Source organism: Lepus europaeus, chromosome 9, assembly GCF_033115175.1.
Source record: "Lepus europaeus isolate LE1 chromosome 9, mLepTim1.pri, whole genome shotgun sequence".
Lineage (NCBI taxonomy): Eukaryota > Metazoa > Chordata > Mammalia > Lagomorpha > Leporidae > Lepus > Lepus europaeus.
The window spans coordinates 97,455,151-97,474,883 of record NC_084835.1 but is presented as its reverse complement, the minus strand read 5'-3'; the positions used below and the strand labels follow the sequence as shown (position 1 = coordinate 97,474,883).

Below are 19,733 nucleotides of genomic sequence, written 5' to 3'. Positions count from 1 at the left end.
CACATTTTGGCTACTGTGATTATGAACTTGAGTCTACAAATACGTCTCCAAGGCCTTGCTTTCATTTCTTTTGGGTTTATACCTAGAAGTGGAATCTCCGGGTCATATGGTAATTTGCTTTAATTTTTTGGATCCCATGTTTTTTTCCGTAGCAGCTGCACCATTTGTCATGTCTACTAGCCATGCACAAGAGTCACATTTTTCTTTTCAACTTTTATTTAATAAATATAAATTTCCAAGGTACAACTTTTGAATTATAGCAGCTTTTCCCCCCATAACCTCCCTCCTACCTGCAACCATCCCATCTCCCACTCCCTCTCCCATCCCATTCTTCAGCATGATTCATTTTCAATTATCTTTATATACAGAACATCAACTTAGTATATACTAAGTAAAGATTTCAACAGACTGCACCCACAAAGACACACAAAATATGGAGTACTGTTTGAGTAGTAGTTTTACCATTAATTCACATAGTACAACACATTAAGGGCAGAGGTCCTACATGTGCAAGTGTACAGTGACTCTTATTATTGATTTAACGATTGACACTCTTATTTATGACATCAGTAATCATCCGAGGCTCTTGTCATGAGCTGCCAAGGCTATGGAAGCCTCTTGAGTTCACCAACTCCAATCTTATTTATTTATTTATTTATTTATGGACAGGCAGAGTGGATAGTGAGAGAGAGACAGAGAGAAAGGTCTTCCTTTTTGCCGTTGGTTCACCCTCCAATGGCCGCTGCAGCTGGCGCATCTTGCTGATCCAAAGCCAGGAGCCAGGTGCTTCTCCTGGTCTCCCATGCGGGTGCAGGGCCCAAGGACTTGGGCCATCCTCCACTGCCTTCCCGGGCCATAGCAGAGAGCTGGCCTGGAAGAGGGGCAACCGGGATAGAATCCGGTGCCCCAACCGGGACTAGAACCTGGTGTGCTGGTGCCGCAAGGTGGAGGATTAGCCTGTTAAGCCACGGTGCCGGCCTGATCTTATTTAGACAAGGCCATAATCAAAGTGGAAGTTCTCTCCTCCCTTCAGAGAAAGGAACTGAAGAGTCACACTTTTGCACATTTTTACCAAGACTTGTACTTTTCTCTTACTTATGTATATTCCTCTAACTGCTTAGTGTGCCTTTGTGCTAGTGTCATGGTTACTAATTGCCTCTCTCCTTTTGTCCGTCCAGTACTGAGTTGAAGCTCTTGGAGGAGGCGACCATTTCAGTCTGCAGATCTTTAGGTAAGAGGGAAGAAGTGTTTTTCCTGTGTGTGTGTACTGTATGCTTGTGTGTGTAGAGGGCATTTTTTTCAATGAAGTAATGTATCGTCTTGATGCATCATGCATGATAATAGTTCATAATGGTTGTTTCTGTCCATGATGCTCCTTGATGCTACTAGACTGTACCATCCAGTCAATAGGTATGAGACACACACTTGGCTGTGCTTGCTGTAATAATAATGGGTCATGCTAAGTCATGGCTATCTGTCAGCTTGTTCTGTTTGTGAATTTTGAAATACTGAGGAAAAATCAAGCTGTTAAGTTGGTTTTGTAGTTGCATGGACAGTACATATAGAACACAAGACCATTCAATCTGCAATTGCCAGCTGCCCTGAAAAACGTACTTGAACATGCTGTTGTTGACTATGTTAACCAAAATGATTATCTTTTCATTAACACATATTAGAAAAGCATGAAGGGGTTTCAAAAACTAAATGGAAAATTCACATTATGCTCTACTTCAAGTTTTCTACAAAGTTTTTAAGCCCCCTTATAAATTAGGAGTCTTCTCTATTGGAATGACCTTTTGATCATAATTTTAACTCTGCTACTTGTTAGCTGAACCTTAACTTCCTCATCCAAACTGAGATAAAGAAGAACTGTTTTATAGGATCTTTGAAAGGAAAAAATATCAGATTATGTGAAGTACCCAGCGTGGCATCTTCCATCATTCACCACTTATTTAGATGAATGGTAACCTTTTTCAGGCCTCGTTTCTCACATGGTTTACTTTCAAGTTGGTAGCAATTGGAAAGGAGTATAGATACTTTTAAAAATGCAGATACTTATCCTTTCATTGCATCATTGCTTTGGAAATTAGAGATGCTGTGTCTAACATGCCTGAGGTACAGGGACTATAGCAAGAGATGGCAGTGTTCTTTTCCTGTGTCACGTTCTCTAGACAAGCTCCAGGGAAGTGGCGCGAGTCACGCCCACCTCAGTGACTTTGCCTAAGACAGCCTGATACAATCTAATCTTTTTTTTTTTTTAAGATTTATTTATTTATTTGAAAGGCAGAGTTACAGAGAGACAGGGAGAGAGAGAGAGAGAGAGAGAGAGAGAGAGAGAGAGAGAGGGAGAGATGGGGGGGGGCGGGGAGAGAAAGAAAGAGAAAGAGAAAGAGAGAGAGGTGCTCCATCTGCTGGTTCACTCCCCAAATGGCTGCAATGGCCAGAGCTCAGCTGATCCAAAGCCAGGAGCCAGCAGCCAGGAGCTTCTTCCAGGTCTCCCACACGGGTGCAGGGGCCCAGGCACTTGGGCCATCTTCTGCTTTCCCAGGCCATAGCAAAGAGCTGGGTCGGAAGTGGAGCAGCCAGGTCTCGAATCGGTGCCCATGTGGGATGCTGGCACTACAGGCGGCAGCTTTATCTGCTATGCCTCAGCACCAGCCCCAGTCTTTTTGTTTTTAAAAGCAAGCTAGGTTGGTAACGATAGAGGGGTTACTATAGTAGTTACCTTGAATTACATCCAGAGATTAGAAAATGTTGTGCTAAATAGAACTGGCCTTCAAAAACCATGTGGCCTCTGTGGTTTGTTTCAAAGTAACTAGAAAAGAAGAGCCTGAAGGTGCCCAGCCGTAGACATGGTGAATGTTGTGAGGAGATGGGGTTGCTGATGATTTTGATTTGATGGTTACACTCTGTACACAGGTGTTGAATCGTACTCTACCCCATATGTATGAAAATGCTATGTCAAAAGTTGAAAGAAAAAAAAAAACAGTGCTGAAAATTAAACACTTGCGTATGGGGCCGGTGCTATGGTGTAGTGGGTAAAGCTGCCGCCTCCAGTGCCAGAATCCCATATAGGTGCCAGTTTGAGTCCTGGCTGCTCGACTTCCGATCCAGCTCCCTGCTACAGCCTGGGAAAGTGGTGGAAGATGGCCCAAGTCTTTGGGCCCCTGCACCCGTATGGGAGACCCACAAGAAGCTCCTAGCTCCTGACTTTGGATTGGCGTGTCTCTGGCTGTTGCGGCCAGTTGGGGAGGAGAGTGAACAGGCGGATGAAAGACCTCTCTCTCTCTTTCTCTCTCTCTCTTTCTCTCTCTGTCTGCCTCTTCTTCTTTTTCTGTGTAACTCTGACTTTCAAATAAATAAATAAGTCTTTTTAAAAAACCCACTTATATATAATAATATCAGCACAGGAGTTATTGTTATTTGTTGTTATTGTTAAAGATTTATTATATTTATTTGAAAGGCAGAGTTACAGAGAGAAATAGAGAGAGAGAGGTGTCTGCTGATTTTCTCACCAAATGGCTGCAATGGCCAGAGCTGAGCTGATCTGGAGCCAGGAGCCAGGAGCTTCTTCCGGGTCTCCCACATGGGAATCATAGACCCACGGCACACACACATATCCATAATTATTTTAATCTACATTTTCCACTTGACCTTGTATTGGGGATGTGTCATTAAAAGTATGCTTGGGAACAGCAAAACACGATACTCATTAATTGCCAAGAATTCCAACACAGTGATATAGCTAAAATAAAAACCGTCCATACTGAACATCAGTCAGCTCTGCCAACCTTTTGTATGTTTTCAGAGCATTCTCTGCACATGGGCTTAAGTCGTTTAATGTAAATAGCGTCATTCACGCTGTGATTTGAACTCTGGCAGATTCTGTCAACCCTTGTCTGCCTTCCTGCCAGGGTCCCGTTGCTGCTCGGTCTCTTGAAGCCCGTGTGGCTTCACCATAGCACTTCATTTTTACCGGTTAACTTCAGGCTCGATACAGTCCATTGTTTCGCCCATTGAGATCATTTGGAATCCTGATTCTACCATAAGGTCTTGTTTTTTAAAATCATTGAACATTTTTTAAAAATTATTTGAGAAGCAGAGACAGAGACAGATACACAGAAAGGCAGAGAATGCCTGTCTGCTGATTTGCTCCCTAAATGTTCTCAGTGGCCTGGGCTAGGCTGGGGCAGGAGGGGAACCTGAGCCAAGAGCCAGGAGCTGGTAATGCAGTCCAGGTCTGCCTGCCTGTGTGGCAGGAACCAAGCCACTTGAGCCGTCACTGCTGCCCCCTAGTGTCTGCATTGGCAGGAAGCTGGAGCTGGGGCTCAAACCCAGGCACTCGGATTTGGGATGTGGGTGTCTGAGCTTTAACTGCCAGGCTAGACATCTGCTCTTCATGGAGCATATTTAATTTTACTAATTTATTTATCTGATTTCCATCTTCTCAAAAAAAAAGTGCTGTGGAAACTTTTTTGTTGCCTTGGAATGTAGGCTTCATGAGGCCTGAGACTTCTGCTTACAGATAGCTCCCTGCTGCCTCGGACGGTGTGGGCTTGTATGAGCAGCTCAGTAAACCCCTGATGAGTGAATCAGAGAGGTACACAAGCCTTGATCCCACCCATCTGGTTGCTCCTTCCAACAACACAGGATTGGTTTGTGCTTAATTAGCTAGCCATTCGTAAAATCAAATGATTACTCGTGGAATCGTGCAGTAACAAAGGGGCTGCCGCATGAGCCAGGGCTGTGAAGTGGGGATTCTGAATGGTGCTTGAGGTCATAGTAGCCTCAGCTTAGTTTGTTTCAGAATTTTGTTTTGATTTACAGTAGCTAAATGACATATTTTTAAAAGATTTGACTTTATTTATTTGAGAGGTAGAGTTATAGACAGTGAGAGGGAGAGACAGTGAGAAAGGTCTTCCACCTTCTGGTTTACTCCCCAAATGGCCACAACGGCTGGAACTGGGCCAATCTGAAGCCAGGAGCTAGGAACCTCTTTCAGATCTCCCACGAGGGTCCAGAGACCCAAGCGCTTGGGCCATCTTCCACTGCTTTCCGAGGCCATAGCAGGGAGCTGGATCAGAAGTGGAGCAGCTGGGACTCGAACCGGCACCCATATGGGATTCTGGCACTGCAGGCGGCTGCTTTACCTGCTATGCCACAGTGCCTGCCCCAATACTCAACTTTATTTTGAAGATTTATTTTATTTATTTGAAAGGGTTATAGAGAGGTGTAGAGAGAGAGAGTTCTTCCATCCTCTGGTTCAGTCTTCAAATGGCCAGAGCTGAGCCCATCCAAAGCCAGGAGCCAGGAGCTTCTTCCGGGTCTCCCACATGGGTTCAGGGGCCCAAGGACTTGGGCCATCTTCCACTGCTTTCCCAGGTGCTTTAGCAGGGAGCTGGATGGGAAGTGGAGCAGCCAGGACTCAAACCGGTGCCCATATGGGATGCGGTGCTGCAGTTAAAGCCGGGGCTTTAACTTGCTCTACCACGGTGCTGGCCCTGCAAATATTAACTTTTTAGAAAACAGTTATCCTGAAATTTCAGGGTATTCATTCAGTAAAGTAAACTTAAAGCTTGAAGGAATAGGTTATTTTCTTTTTAAAAATTTTTTTTGACAGGCAGAGTGACAGTGAGAGAGAGAGAGAGACAGAGAGAAAGGTCTTCCTTTTTGCCATTGGTTCACCCTCCAATGGCCACCGCGGCCGCCGCACTGCGCTGATCCGAAGCCAGGAGCCAGGTGCTTCTCCTGGTCTCCCATGCGGGTGCAGGGCCCAAGGACTTGGGCCATCCTCCACTGCACTCCCGGGCCATAGCAGAGAGTTGGCCTGGAAGAGGGGCAACTGGGACAGAATCCGGCACCCCGACCGGGACTAGAACCCGGTGTGCCAGCGCTGCAAGGCGGAGGATTAGCCTGTTGAGCCGCGGCGCCGGTCAGGTTATTTTCATTTCAAAGTGAAACACTAACAATATCTAATCACTTATCTAATTTTTAAATTTTTTTCTTATTTTTCTGCTTTTTTTTTTTAAAGAATTTTTAAAAAGAATTATTTATGAGGCCAGCGCCATGGCGCCCTGGCCTGAAGTGGGATGCCGGTTCTAGTCCTGGCTGCTCCACTTCCGATCCAGCTGTCTGCTATGGCCTGGGAAAGCAGTAGAAGATGGCCCAAATCCTTGGGCCCCTGCACCCATGTGGGAGACCTGGAAGAGGCTCCTGGCTCCTGACTTCGGATTGGCACAGCTCTGGCCGTTGCGGCCATCTGGAGAGTGAACCATCAGATGGAAGACTCTCTCTCTCTGTCTGCCTCTCCTCTCTCTGTGTAACTGTGACTTTCAAATAAATAAATAAACCTTTCAAAAAAAGAATTATTTATTATTTATTTGGAAGGCAGAGTAACAGAGATGTTCCATCCATTGATTCACTTCCCAAATGGCTACAATAGCCAGGGCTAGGCCAAGTGGAAGCTAGGAGCCTGGAGCTCTATTCAGGTGTCCCATATGGGTGCAGGGGCCCAAGCACTTGGACCATCTTATGCTGCTTTCCCAGGCACCTTAGCAGGGAGCTGGATGGGAAGCAGGGCAGCCAGGACTCAGATTGGTGCACTCATATGCGATGCTGCATTGCAGGAGGCTTCACCTGTGCCACAGTGCTTGCCCACATATCTACTTTTGATGATAAGAACTGGACAGAAACTCCTCTAACTTAACAGCAAACATGGTGCCTTGCTGTTCACAGAGGGCAGCAGAGGGCATCAGCTGGGAGACTAAGGTGCAGACTTTCAGGACACACTTGCTAGCATGTGGAATCATCATTTTAATAAGAATGCCGGGTGACTGGAAGGCATGTTAAACCTCGAGAAACACTTTTCAACTTCACTTGCTGTAGGGTGGATTCTGGGATCCTGAACTTCCAAGAAGCTCCCAGCTAGTTGCCAGTAGCTGCTAGTCCATGAACCACACTTGGAATAGCAATATGCTACAACATTTTTTTTTTTTTTCTTTTTCCCCTGTGAGACTGTTAAACCATTACTTGCATTGACTCTGAACCTTAACAAGAACACAGATCCAGCAGGTAGACCTCTGTTAGCTTGGCAGCTGAAGAGTAGTCCTAGATTTCAAAAAAAAAAAAAAATTCTGGAGAACTCCATCTTTTCAAACCTTTGATGCATTTCAAAATGTTCAAATATATGATTCCCAGATCTGCACAAAAATGAATTCTTCTGGCAGCACAGGCCAGTGTGCTTTTGAGTGTTTGCATTTCTGGTTTTCAAAACAGTTAAAAACATGTTTCAAAAGAGAAATATCAGAATTCTGATATTTCAGATTTTGAAAACCAGCTTACGGGAAAAAGACTGTGCACTTGTCACGAATATATTGTTGACTTTGGGTTGAACAACATAACCTTTTTCAGTCTCTTTCTTCATCAGTAAAATGAAAGGTTCTGACCAAGCAGTCTCTCCCTTCTGATGAATTCTTAACTTCTGTGCTCTTATGACCTGCTCTGCAACCTGAAAGAACTTTTTAGTTCATTAAGTCCAACTCCTTGGTTATAGGGATTGGTGGAACCTAGCTTTAGAGTCAAGGGTTTGAAGGTAGATAAGGATATGTTCTTTTTTCTTATTTATTTGGAAGAGTGATAGGGAGAGAAAGAGAGATCTTCCATCTGCTGGTTCACTCCACAGATGGCCACAGTGGCCAAGGCTGGGCCAGGCCAAAACCAGGACCCAAGAGCTTCTGGGTCTCCCTCGTGAGTGGCAGAGGCTCAACTATGTGGGCCATTCTCTGCTGCTTTTCCCAGGCCATAGCAGAGAACTGGATCGGAAGTGGAGCAGCCAGGACTCAAACCGGTGGCCATATGGGATGCTGGCAATGCAGGTGGTGGCTTTACCCACTACGCCACAGCGCTGGCCTTGAGTACTATGTCTGTTAATTGTGACATCTTCCCTTTACAATTTTGGATTCTGAGATGAGATGGCCACTTTCTCCTGTTGTTTCTGTTTTCATTTTGCAGATCATTTTTTGATGTCAGAATTCAGATGAAGAGCAGCAGTCGCCCTCATTTCTTATTTCCCTAACCAGGTGTCCAAGTCCCAGGAAGGCTGGCCGTGCGTGATTTCCATTTGACATCTGGTTTCCTAAGAGGTGGGGTATGCTCACTTTGACTTCAGTTCTGAATTTAACTTTTTCAATCTTTTTCTTCTCTTGCAGTTGAAAACAATCCGCGAACAGGAAACCTTGGTGCACTAATTAAGGTCTTCCTTTCTAGAACCAAAGAACTAAAGCTTTCAGCAGAATGTCAGAAGTAAGCTGGCCAATTTGCTTTATCGTTAACTACATGAATATTTTTTATTTCTTGATGAAAATTCTGTTTTTTTTTTTTTTAAACTGTAAAGGAATTATTCTCATTATTAATAAGAGAAAAAAGTAAAGAGCAATTTCGGTTCAGTTCTCAGTCACTGCAGTGAAATTCTACGTTCTGGAATTTGTTCAGTTCCAGCATTTTGGACAATCTTTAGAAATATGTTCCTTAAGAAGATTAATAGTGATGTAGTTATTTTTAAAGAAGGTAATTTCCGCCATTATCACTGCTGTTCATTTCTGGTTTAAGTAATGACAGTTTGACTATTACTTCATTCCACATCTGTTGCTTTTATTTCCTTCATATTCTGTTGAATGGAAAATTGACCCTTTTTTTGTTCTTCGAGCATTTTTTTAAGACTATTTTTAGATGGAAGTATCTTAAAATGATTGTTCATTGCCTTGCTTCTAATCAGACCATACTGAATTTATTAGTTTTTCTTGTGAGTTCAGGTAGCTAGTTCCAATAACAAATATTGTACTGTGCTGCTGTTGCCTCATTTAAAATTTTGCTTGTATATTTGCACATATTCTCTGTACATTACCATTAAATTTTTGGGCTTTTTTTTTAAAGCTTTTTAAAAAAAATCACCTTTATGTGGGACAGCGATAAGGAACAAAGAGCAGTCACTGCTGTAGGCATCAGTAAAGTAGAATCACCCTGTGAAATACGCAGAATGCAATGTGACCTGCAGTGTAACAGACACCACTGCTGGTCATTCTTGGATGGTTACAAGACACGGGGTTGTTCTGATGTTATCAGTGGGGGGCAAAATGGTGGAAGTCTTGGACTGGAAATAAACTGATGACGCCTGTGACTGACCAGCGATTCCTCAGTGACCTTGGGCCTTCCTTTCCAGCCACATCTTCATTTGGCAGACCCACAATGCCCTGTTTATTATTTGCTGTTTGCTGAAAGTGTTCATCTGTGAAATGTCAGAGGAGGAATTACAACTTCATTTTACTTATGAAGAAAAATCTCCTGGCAGTTACAGTAAGTATTGCCTTTGAAGTTGTTTTGGGTCTAGCATGTGCAGCATATTAGGATAAAAATATAATTTTGAAATTTCAGTTTTCATCTCATGATTTTCATTTTCTTAAATGACCTGACACTGTCCCTTTTTCTTTTCCTGTGTAATTTAAATGAAATTGTTCTTTTCTTTTTTGATAAGAAAGCCAGTGGGATTGATGCTTTTATTTATTTTGACTTCCATGCATATCTAAGAAGAAAGGAGTAAAATAAAAATAAAACTCACAAGTCTTTATTTCTTTTAGAAAATAGATGATAATTAATTTTTAAATTTTTTTAAAAAAAGATTAATTTATTTGAAAGGCAAAGTTTGAGAGAGGAGAGGTAGAGAGAGAGAGAAAGATCTTCCATTCACTGGTTCACTCCCCAGATGGCCACAACAGCCAGGACTGGTTCAGGCTGAAGTCAGGAACCAGGAACTTCATCTGGGTCTCCCATGTGGGTGCAGGCACATTGGGCCATCTTCCACTGCTTTGCCACGCACATTAGATGGGAACTGGATCCAAAGTGGAACAGCTGGGACTTGAAGCAACACCCATATGGGATGCTGGCATTGCAGGCAGGGGCCCAACCTGTTATAACATAATGTGGGCCCCTAGGTGTTGATTTGAAACATAATTAATTGGCAACATATTATTTATTATTTATGTGAGACACAGCACGAGAGTGAGTGAGTGCTCCCATCTGCTGAGTCACTCTTCAGATGCCTGCAAGAGCTGCGGGTAGGGCTGGCACAGCAAAGGTGGGAGGGAACTCAATCCAGGTCTTCCATGTGAGTAGGGGGAACCCGTTGGAGCCATCACTGCTGGCTCCCAGGATCTGCATTAGCAGGAGGCTGTAATCAGGAGCTGGAGCCAGGTGTTGGACCCCAGCAGCCTGATGTCTGATGTGGGACCTGGGCATCCTAACCCTGTGTCTTAGGGCGATTAAGGAAGAATGCAAATCAGAACTACAGGTACACCTAATGCTCTTTTCCTAGGGCGAACAGTCTCGGAGTCTCAGTGTGGCGTCTCAGTGTGAGTCTCGATGGCAGCTTGGTCAGAAATGGCATTGCCAAGGACAGTTGTATGATGCTAGAGTGGGTCTCCCATCTCTGAGGATCCTGACATCACTGAGGGGTGTGTGTGTGTGTGTTTGTGTGTGTGTGTTTGTGTGTGTGTGTGTTTGTGTGTTTAAAGATTTATTTTATTTATTTGAAAGAGTTATAGAGAGAAGTAGAGACAGAGATCAAGAGAGGTCTTCCATCTGCTGGTTCTCTCCCCAAATGGCTACAGTGCTCTAGGTGAGCCAATCTGAGGCCAGCAGCTTCTTCCAGGTCTCCCACGTGGGTGCAGGGGCCCAAGCACTTGGGCCATCCTCTGCTACTTTCCCGGGCACATTAGCAGGGAGCTGGATTGGAAATGGAGCAGCTGGGACAAGAACAGGTGCCCATGAGGGATGCCGGCGCTGCAGGTTGGGGCTTTAACCCGCTGCGCCACAGTGCCGGCCCCGAAGTGTGTTTGATTTTTTCCATTCCTTTTTGTCAGTAGTTTCCCTGATCAAAGCCTTGTTTCATTTCTCGGCACTAAAACTGATAGTCTGGAAAGCAGAATGGCCTGCTCAGACTGCTAACAAATGATGAAGTGTGGGGAATGCCGAGCTCGCATCTCCTTCGTGCTGGTGTCCCTTCCATGGCTGAGGCTGTGCTGCTTCTCAGTTGATTAGTTCTGTCCTCAGAGTGCACCTGTGCCTGATCAGGCTGCCAGGCCACGCGGGCGGCTCCGAGTCCAGTATTGCCAGTTCCTGGGAGGGTGGCAGTGGGAGAATTCCGATGTCTGCGTTTTTAACTGAGGCCTGTGTGCTGTGTGGCTTTTCATACATTTATCACACTTCCTTTCATGTACTTTGGAGTAATTCTCTCTCTACTGTGATGCCGGCACTGGCATTTAAATGTCAAAGTCAGATGTTGACAGGGAAATGAGCCCATGGAATACTTCTGTCCGTCCGGGCCCAGATCACAGTGTACTACTGATTTTTCACTTCAGCCATATCCACTGTGAAATAGTTCCACAGTTCTAGGATTTTTATAAACAATGTTGCGGGGAGGGAGGAAAGTTAACCTTTTATTCAGTCAAGCATTTCTTAAAACCATGGTTATTATTTAAAGATATCAGGGCATGAGGTGACTACATCACATTTCAAACAACGAAAAGACAGAGTACAACAAAATAGTTAACTTTTTTTTCTTTTTAAAAGATTATTTATTTCTTTGAAAGATACAGAGAGGGAGAAACACAGAGCAAGAGAGATCTTCCATCCCCTAATTCACTCCCAAATGGCTAAAATGGCTGAGGCTGGACCAGGCTGAAGCCAGGAGCCAGGAACTCCAACTGGTCTCCCATTTAGGTGCCAGGGACCCAAGCATTTGGGCCATCTTCCACTGCTTTGTCAAGTGCGTTGGCAGGGAGCTGGGTCAGAAGTGGTGCAGCTGGTGCTCCTATGGGATGCTGGTATCCCAGGCAGGGGCTTAACCCGTTGTGCCACAACACTGGCCCCAGAATGGTTAGCTTGACCGCGTGCCCTTTTCCTGAGATGCCTTTGTGTGATAGTAGAGAAAGTTCCTGCCTATACCACTGCACACATTAGGCCAGTCAGACTGTGCTTTTCAAGGTTCCTTATGGCCTCTGTAAAGATCATGAAACGGTTTTGGAGAAATAGAATGTGGGTTTCTGATTCACTGTGATCTCTTTCTCCACTCTTGTTCCTAGTGAATTAGAGAAGGGTGTGTTTCTTGACTCAAACTTGGAGAAGTGACTTTCGCTGTCTCAGTATAGGGTCCTTCTGTGGCTGGCAGCTGGGTGGCCATTTTGTAGGCAGATGTCTAAGGACACTGGCTCCTTCCATTTCTGTGAGGTCAGGATACCGCTGAGTGCTTCTGCAGGTTGTGCCAAAACTGGAAGGTGGCAAATACCACGGGCAAGGAGCTCTCTAGCAGGGCTGTGAGCAGGGTGTGCAGGGCCCTCCCCAGGCAGAGCTGTTCTTTTGCCTTAGTATGAAGTTTGTAGACTGAATAGAATTTGCCAGAATTTACATATGTGTGGTCTCCTAAATATGGAGATAGATGAGCCAAGTCTAGTTTGTATTTTAACAAAATATGAGCAATCTTAAATTTCTGGGGAAAATCTTTCTCTCGAGTGATGCTGGGCTACCATGGGCTGAGTTTATCTTTGAGTTTCATTCCTGAGAGTGTGCCCAGTGAAAAATGCCAGAATTGTTTGTTTTTTCAAGCATTCTAAAGTTTCTCTCCAAACAAACGATGTAGCTGACTTGTTGCAAGGAGGCTAAATCATATGTTCTACACTTCCTTTAAATCTGTTATCTTTAGTTCATGGCTAAAATGTGATCATTTGAACTGTGGTATTATTACTGAATAAAACATTTGTGTTAACATTGTTTTGTTTACTTTATGCTAGTTATTTATTTTGGTTTACTTATGTTTTATTACCCATTCTGCTCTAGAAAATGCATTTCATGGAAAATCATTCATTGTTTTGCCCAGTTCTAGCTTTGAGTTGGTATGAATTGCTACCCCATTAACTGTGTGTGGGCAGATAGATAGTAAAACACTCTTTGATGCTGTTAGAAAAAAGGTTAAATTGGAGAGAAAGGTTGTGATGGCGGCTGCGGCTAAAGTCCAGAAGAACGAAGCTCGTAAATTAAATCACCAGGAAGTTGTGGAAGAAGATAAAAGACTTAAGTTACTGGCAAATTGGGAAGCCAAGAAAGCTCGTTTGGAATGGAAACTTCAGGAAGAAGAAAAGAAAAAGGAATGTGCAGCCAGAGGGGAAGACTATGAGAAATGAAGCTGCCGGAGATCAGCCCAGAGGATGCAGAAAGATGGGAGAAAAAAAAGAGGAAACCCCCATCCAGGATTTTCAGACTATGCTGCTGCCCAGCTACGCCAGTATCGTAGGCTGACCTAAGCAGATCAAACCTGACCTGGACATGTATGAGAGACTGAGGGAGAAGCACGGAGAAGAGTTTTTCCCGACATCCACCAGTCTTCTGCATGGTACACACGTGCCCTCCACAGAGATCAACAGGATGGTCACCGACCTGGCAAAGCGAATTGAGCCGCGAGACAAACACACGCGGAGGCATCCTTACGACGATGATGTAGATTTGACTGCGGTAATGAGAGAAATGCCAAATTCACAAGAAAGCGGAAAGGCTCTGTGGAAGTACACGGCTGAAATTAAATAGAATTTGGAAAGAGGAACAGCTGCTTAATCCCTTCGAGAGCTGTTTTTATAAACTTGACAATGGTGTGAAAATTTCTGCCATCAAATTGAGTTTGCTTTGAAATCAGAACCTAGTCTGTGCCTTTCCACTCAGCACTTAGAAGTCAATGTTTTTTCTTAAACAAACAAGCAAAAGGTTAAATTGCAAATAATATCCCATGTTTTATAGTTGATCGAGGGAAGCATGGGTTCCTGCAATGAGAGGATAAGAGGTGAGCCTTTGGCTTAGCAGTTAAGACACTGCTGGGGACGTCCAAATCCCATTTAGGAGAGCCTAGATTTGAGTCCCGGCCCCACTCCTGGTTCTAGCTTCCCACTACTGCACCCTGTGGCATGCAGCACGCGATGGCTCAATTAGTTGGATTCCTGCCTCCTCTATGACAAACCCAGATTGAGTTTCTGGCTTCTAGCTTTGGCCTGGTCCAACATTGGTTATTGCAGGTATTTGGGGAGTGAACCAGTACGTGGAAGATATCTCTGTCTCTGTGCCTTTCAGATAAAATAATAACAATTTTTAAAAAATGGGTAAAATGACAAGAGCATCTTCTCTGTGTGTGGGGGTGGGTTGGGGGGACACGCCTTTTGCCCCTTCATAGGTTATGTGGGTGCTGCTGTTTGTTTCCTTTTAATGAAAATGCCTGGTTGCTTCTGAGGGGCCGTGCTCGCTGGCTCACTGTAGCCCGCTTGTTCCCTCTATGGTTCTGGTGGCCACCGTGGAGCAGGTCCTGCCGCACCTCTCGGGTTCTGAGGAGGAATGCACCCGCGTGGCACTGGGGGTCTGTGAAGCGGCTTTGGGAGAGGGAGGTGCGGCACGGGACATGCACGGAACATCCTGCGTGTTTAGAGAACGAGCATTTGTCGTCTCACCAAAACTTGTTTCCATTGTAAAAGGTCTTTTTACTCCAGATTTGATGAATGGCACTGAAAAAACCAGGAGTGCTTCTGTTTTTCCCCTAAACTGGTGTCACAGGCAAAATGCATCTCCTGTCTTTTTCTGGACCACTAAGAAAGAAAGGGATCTTAATTGAAACCCGAGTTACTTCTGAACAGAGCTCGGTTTTCTGCTAGACTTTGTTCTTTTTCTGCATCAACTGTTACGTTCCCTAACACACCATGTAACGGTACGTTACGGCCATGGACTTAAATAAAGATTTTGAGAAAATGAATTAAATTGACATTTGAGAAATCCTGTCGAAGTTTGATGACTTGAACGTTAAGAACTGTTTGTTTATTCTTGAAGGGAATGCTGGTGAGAATTATGTGGACTTAATTTAATATAACTATCTCCAGACCCCTCTGTCATCTCTCACAGTTGGTTTTCACTGAGCACTGACTTTCAGAGCTTGTACTTTTTATATGGATGCTGAGTTTTAAAGATGAATGTGTGGTTAATTTGCTATCTTGATAATTAGCCTTTTATGTTTGTGAAATATACACTGTTGTTTAAACAGGCCAAGATTTTGCTGAGAATTCTTTCTTTCTTTCAAAACTTGCACCAAGACTACAGTCTCCATTCTTGGATCTTTGAGAGAACCTTCCTTTTTGCCTTTTCCTTTCTTTTTAAAAGATTGTATTTATCTATTTGAAAGGTAGAGTTACAGTCAGTGAGCGGGAGAGACAGAGAGAAGGGTCTTCCATCAGCGGGTTCACTCCCCAAATGGCTACAACAGCTGGAGCTGGGCCAGTCTGAAGCCAGGAGCTTCTTCCAGGTTTCCTACTTGGGTGCAGGGGCCAAAGCACTTGGGCCATCTTCCTCTGCTTTCCCAGCCACAGCAGAGAGCTGGATCAGAATAGGTGTAGCCAGGACTAGAACCAGTGCCCATATGAAATGCTGGTGCCACAGGTAGAGGATTAACCTACTATGCCACAGAGCCGGCCCTGAGAATTATTTCTTGTGTGTATTAGTTTTGTTAATGCTAGCCTTCATGTCCGTGCTACCAAACAGTATCAACTACATAGTTCGGTGAGCTGCACATCTTGCTAGGGAATTCTGGCAGCAAGAATGGAGTGACACTAGGCTAATCCTCCGCCTTGTGGCGCCGGCACACCGGGTTCTAGTCCCGGTCGGGGCACCGATCCTTTCCCGGTTGCCCCTCTTCCAGGCCAGCTCTCTGCTGTGGCCCAGGAGTGCAGTGGAGGATGGCCCAAGTGCTTGGGCCCTGCATGCCATGGGAGACCAGGAGAAGCACCTGGCTCCTGCCATCGGATCAGTGCGGTGTGCCGGCCGCAGCGCACCTGCCGTGGCGGCCATTGGAGGGTGAACCAACGGCAAAAGGAAGACCTTTCTCTCTCTCTCTTACTGTCCACTCTGCCTGTCAAAAAAAAAAAAAAAAAAAAAAAGAATGGAGTGAGTATTTGCTCCCATGGGGCCTCGAAACATAGTCCAACCAATACCTGAAAATGCAACACTAACGTTGTATTATGCACTAAAAAGTATGCATATTTTATCCTATCATGTATAATGTTTATTTTAATATAAAATTTCCATTGCTTAAGATTGAGTAGGGTGATGCACTTGGACGGTTACACTGTATGTATTTGGGGGTCAGACATCCTCTCAGAATGCCCCCGTTGCCTCACATCCCTCACTATTAGCCAAGGTTAAGAAGTGTGGTTTTCTGTTGCGCATCCAAGGTGACCTGATGTAAGGATAGAGTAAAATGACATCTTTTTCAACCATGGGCCACTTTGTGAAGCTGGTTGTCACACTGCAGTAGCCCTTTGTGTAATCTGATGATTGGTGATTCTGTCTGGATGCTGACAGGCCGTCCCCTTCAGTGTGGACTGGACAATTCAGGATTTCATACAGGCTCTTTGATGTTGTTCTTTTCATTTATAATTGTGCCTGCTGCTGGCCCATCACCTTAAGTCCAGTGAATATGATTTAAGAATAAATACTTGCCGTTTGGGCATCTGTAGTTATTTACATCTTAGTCTTTCATGTTTTGTTGTCATACAGTTGGGTTCATGTTCTTGTCTCTGTTGCAAGAATTCCAGGATGAGACGTAAGAAAAGTTTACAGAGGAATAAGGTTTATTAGTGTCCAGAGCCGAGCCCATCGAGGTTCAGGGCTTAGGATATGGTGCCTGGGGCGGAGTTTAATTTAGTATTCATAGGGAGTGGTGGTTTTGGGTGGGATCTGAGTATTGTTGAGTATCCCCCCACCCCCCCACCCCACCTTCTGACCTCTTTTGAAAGTCTTAGAAGTGTCTGGGTGTGAGGTGCATGATGGGATTAGGTGTGTCAGCCGTGATAATTTTGTTACAATGATATCCTAATAGGCTGTCCATCATCATGGGGATGTAGTCATTGTCAGCTGGTGCCTGTTCTGGGTGGCGGCCTTGCAGAGATAGGAGTTCTCTGCCACAGAGATAAACAGGAAGTTTTGGGTGGAGTTGGGGTTGTAGGGAGGAGCTGGTGACCTCAGCACCTCCTCCTTGCCCTGACTGCTCCCTGTCTGTGTGTCAGTTTGACATTTCTACTTATCATTGGTTTAAGCCCTTTATATGTTTGCTACCAACTTCTTCTTTTTTTTTTTTTTTTAAGATTTATTTATTTATTTGAAAGGCAGAGTTACAGAGAGGCAGAGGCACAGAGAGAGAGAGAGAGTGAGAGAGAGAGAGATGTCTTCCATCCGCTGGTTCACTACCCAAATAGCTGCAATGGCCAGAGCTGGGCCGATCTGAAGCCAGATCTCCTTCCAGGTCTCCCACGTGGGTGCAAAGGCCCAAGGACTTGGGCCATCTTCTACTGCTTTCCCTGGTCATAGCAGAGAGCTGGATCGGAAGTGGAGCACCTGGGTCTCAAACCAGCGCCCATATGTGATGCCGGCACTGCAGGTGATGGCTTTACCTGCTACGCCACAGCTCCAGCTCCAACCAGTTTCTTTTTACGATTTATAAACATACAATGAAATAAACAGTTACCTAAATGCTGCTGAATGGGAAAGAGTGGAACCTCACTCTGCTACTTCTGTTGGAAGCATCCATTTACCAGCTGAATCAGGCATAGGGAAGACTGTTTAGCGATGGGTGATGCCCAGTAGTGCAGATTGTTTGAGGTTGAAGCGGCAGAAATCAAGGACCATCTGCAAACAATTGAGCAAAGTCTGCGAGGCATCTCAGGTATGCTGGCTTATTACCGCACACAGCATTTTGTCTTTTTCCCAATCCATGGTAATACTGCTGTGATCACATGGATATCACTGGCATTTTCAGTGAATCAGTCTTTTTGAGAGTAATGTGAGTGTCAGGAAGCCCTCATTTTATAATCTAAATTTGGGAGGATTTTGTATTTGAACATTTCCCACAGGCTATGTGTGATGTGGTAGCAGGTTGCTAGCATTTCTGTCACTTGTGAGGATAGCTCTTCCATTCTGTGCCTTTTGAGAATTAGTCAGCAGGGACAAAGTCTGCCCTAGGCAAAACTGTGAAGTGCTACGAAATTGTTCCCATTTTCCTTTTGCCTTCGAGGTGAGCTTTCTTCCTCTACCTTGGTATTATATCCTTTTCTTGCCAAAGTAATAATGATATTTATTTCATATTTTGTGTGTCATAATTTATTTTTTTGAATGTGATACTTTTATTTTTGTTTGAGACACAGAGCTGCCATTCCGTGGCTTATTCCCAGGGTTTCTGCAGTGTCCGGGGCTGGGCCGCGCTGAAGCCAGGAGCTGAGGACTTAGTCCGGGTCTCCCGGGGGGGTGGCAGGGACCCAACCCCTGGAGCCGTCACTGCTGCCTCCCAGAGTGTGCACTAGCAGGAAGCTGGGGTTGGGAGCAGCGCCAGGACTTGGACCCAGGCACTGGGTGTGGAACCTGGACGTCCCAGCTGCTGGTTAACTGCTATACCAAATACTCAGCCCAGTACAATATTTTAAATCCTTAGGCGTCTAAATTTGTTGCTTGTTTTTGCAAACACATGTAATGCCTTGTTTCCTTATGCATTTGGTGATGTGACTATGATCTTTTAAAAAGATTTTATTTATTTATGTATTTGAAAGGCAGAGTTACAGAGAGGCAGAGGCAGAGAGAGAGAGAGAGGTCTTCCATCTGCTGGTTCACTCCTGAGATGGCTGCAATGGCTGGAGCTGAGCTGATCCAAAGCCAGGAGCCAGGAGCTTCTTCCAGGTCTCCCATGTGGCTGCAGGGGCCCAAGGACTTGGACCATCTTCTACTGCTTTCCCAGGCCACAGTAGAGAGCTGGATCGGAAGTAGAGCAGCAGGATTAGAACCAGTGCCCATATGGGATGCTGGTGCCACAGGTGGCAACTTTACCCGCTATGCCACAGTGCCAGCTCCTGACTGTGTTTGGTCTTGATCTGAGACCCCGCATCTGGGGAGGGATTAGCATTTGCTTTGGAAGGGATCTAGGGCTCGCCCCACCTGGTGACACGTTGACCTCCTCCTGTGGCTCTTGGTTTAGTATGGAGCCTGAGGTTCAGTTTCCCCTCCTTGCCAGCCGAAGACTTGGTCTCCCAGTAGCACGTTTTCGTGCTCCATGTCCTGCTGCCGTCAGGTGAGCATGCTGCTCCGTGGTTTTCCCTGGATTTACTCTGATTCAGGTCAGTTTGTTTGCTTGTGGTTGCTGTTTTTGGTTATGGTGTTGGGGTCCTTGGAGATTTCTTTTCCTTTCTGGAAACCCATCAATGCTCTACAAGGTGTTGCTTTAGCCAAGAAGTAGTTGTTTTGTAGAGGAGAGCTCATTGGGTTCATGGTTCCCCCGTCTGCTGCCAGGGAAAGGCAGTTATTTGCTTCGTAAGTATTTTTTGTTTGTTTATTTTTTAAATGAGGGAGGAAACCGTTGGAGCTGGAGGCCCTGAAGACAGAAGCCACAAAAGGGAAAACTGCTGAAGGAAGGCTTGGGGTGCGGAGCTTGGAGAGGCAGTGCAGGCTTTCCGAGGGCGCCACCTGCTGGAGCGGGCAGCTCAGTGGTGCTGAGGGGAGGAGGAGGCCCATCTGCCAAGAGCCAGGGGACAAGGCGTGTGGGGGAGGAAGACACCAGGCGCTGGAACGGGCTAGGAAGACTGGCCTCACTGGATTTCCTTGGGATGAAATCGTTCAGTGTG

General features: G+C 45.1%; 1 protein-coding gene and 1 pseudogene across 2 annotated transcripts in view; both read left to right on the top strand.

Moving 5' to 3' along the window:
* Positions 1-19,733, top strand: part of DYM (dymeclin) — a 362,668-nt gene that overhangs the window by 53,901 nt on the left and 289,034 nt on the right. For both annotated transcript variants that reach the window (XM_062201648.1, XM_062201646.1), the window contains exons 3-5: positions 1,179-1,231; positions 8,208-8,301; positions 9,218-9,351. In XM_062201648.1, the coding sequence (XP_062057632.1) occupies positions 1,179-1,231; positions 8,208-8,301; positions 9,218-9,351 (281 nt within the window). The remainder of the gene's footprint in view (positions 1-1,178; positions 1,232-8,207; positions 8,302-9,217; positions 9,352-19,733) is intronic.
* On the top strand, positions 10,615-13,656 carry LOC133766700 (pre-mRNA-splicing factor SYF2-like; annotated as a pseudogene).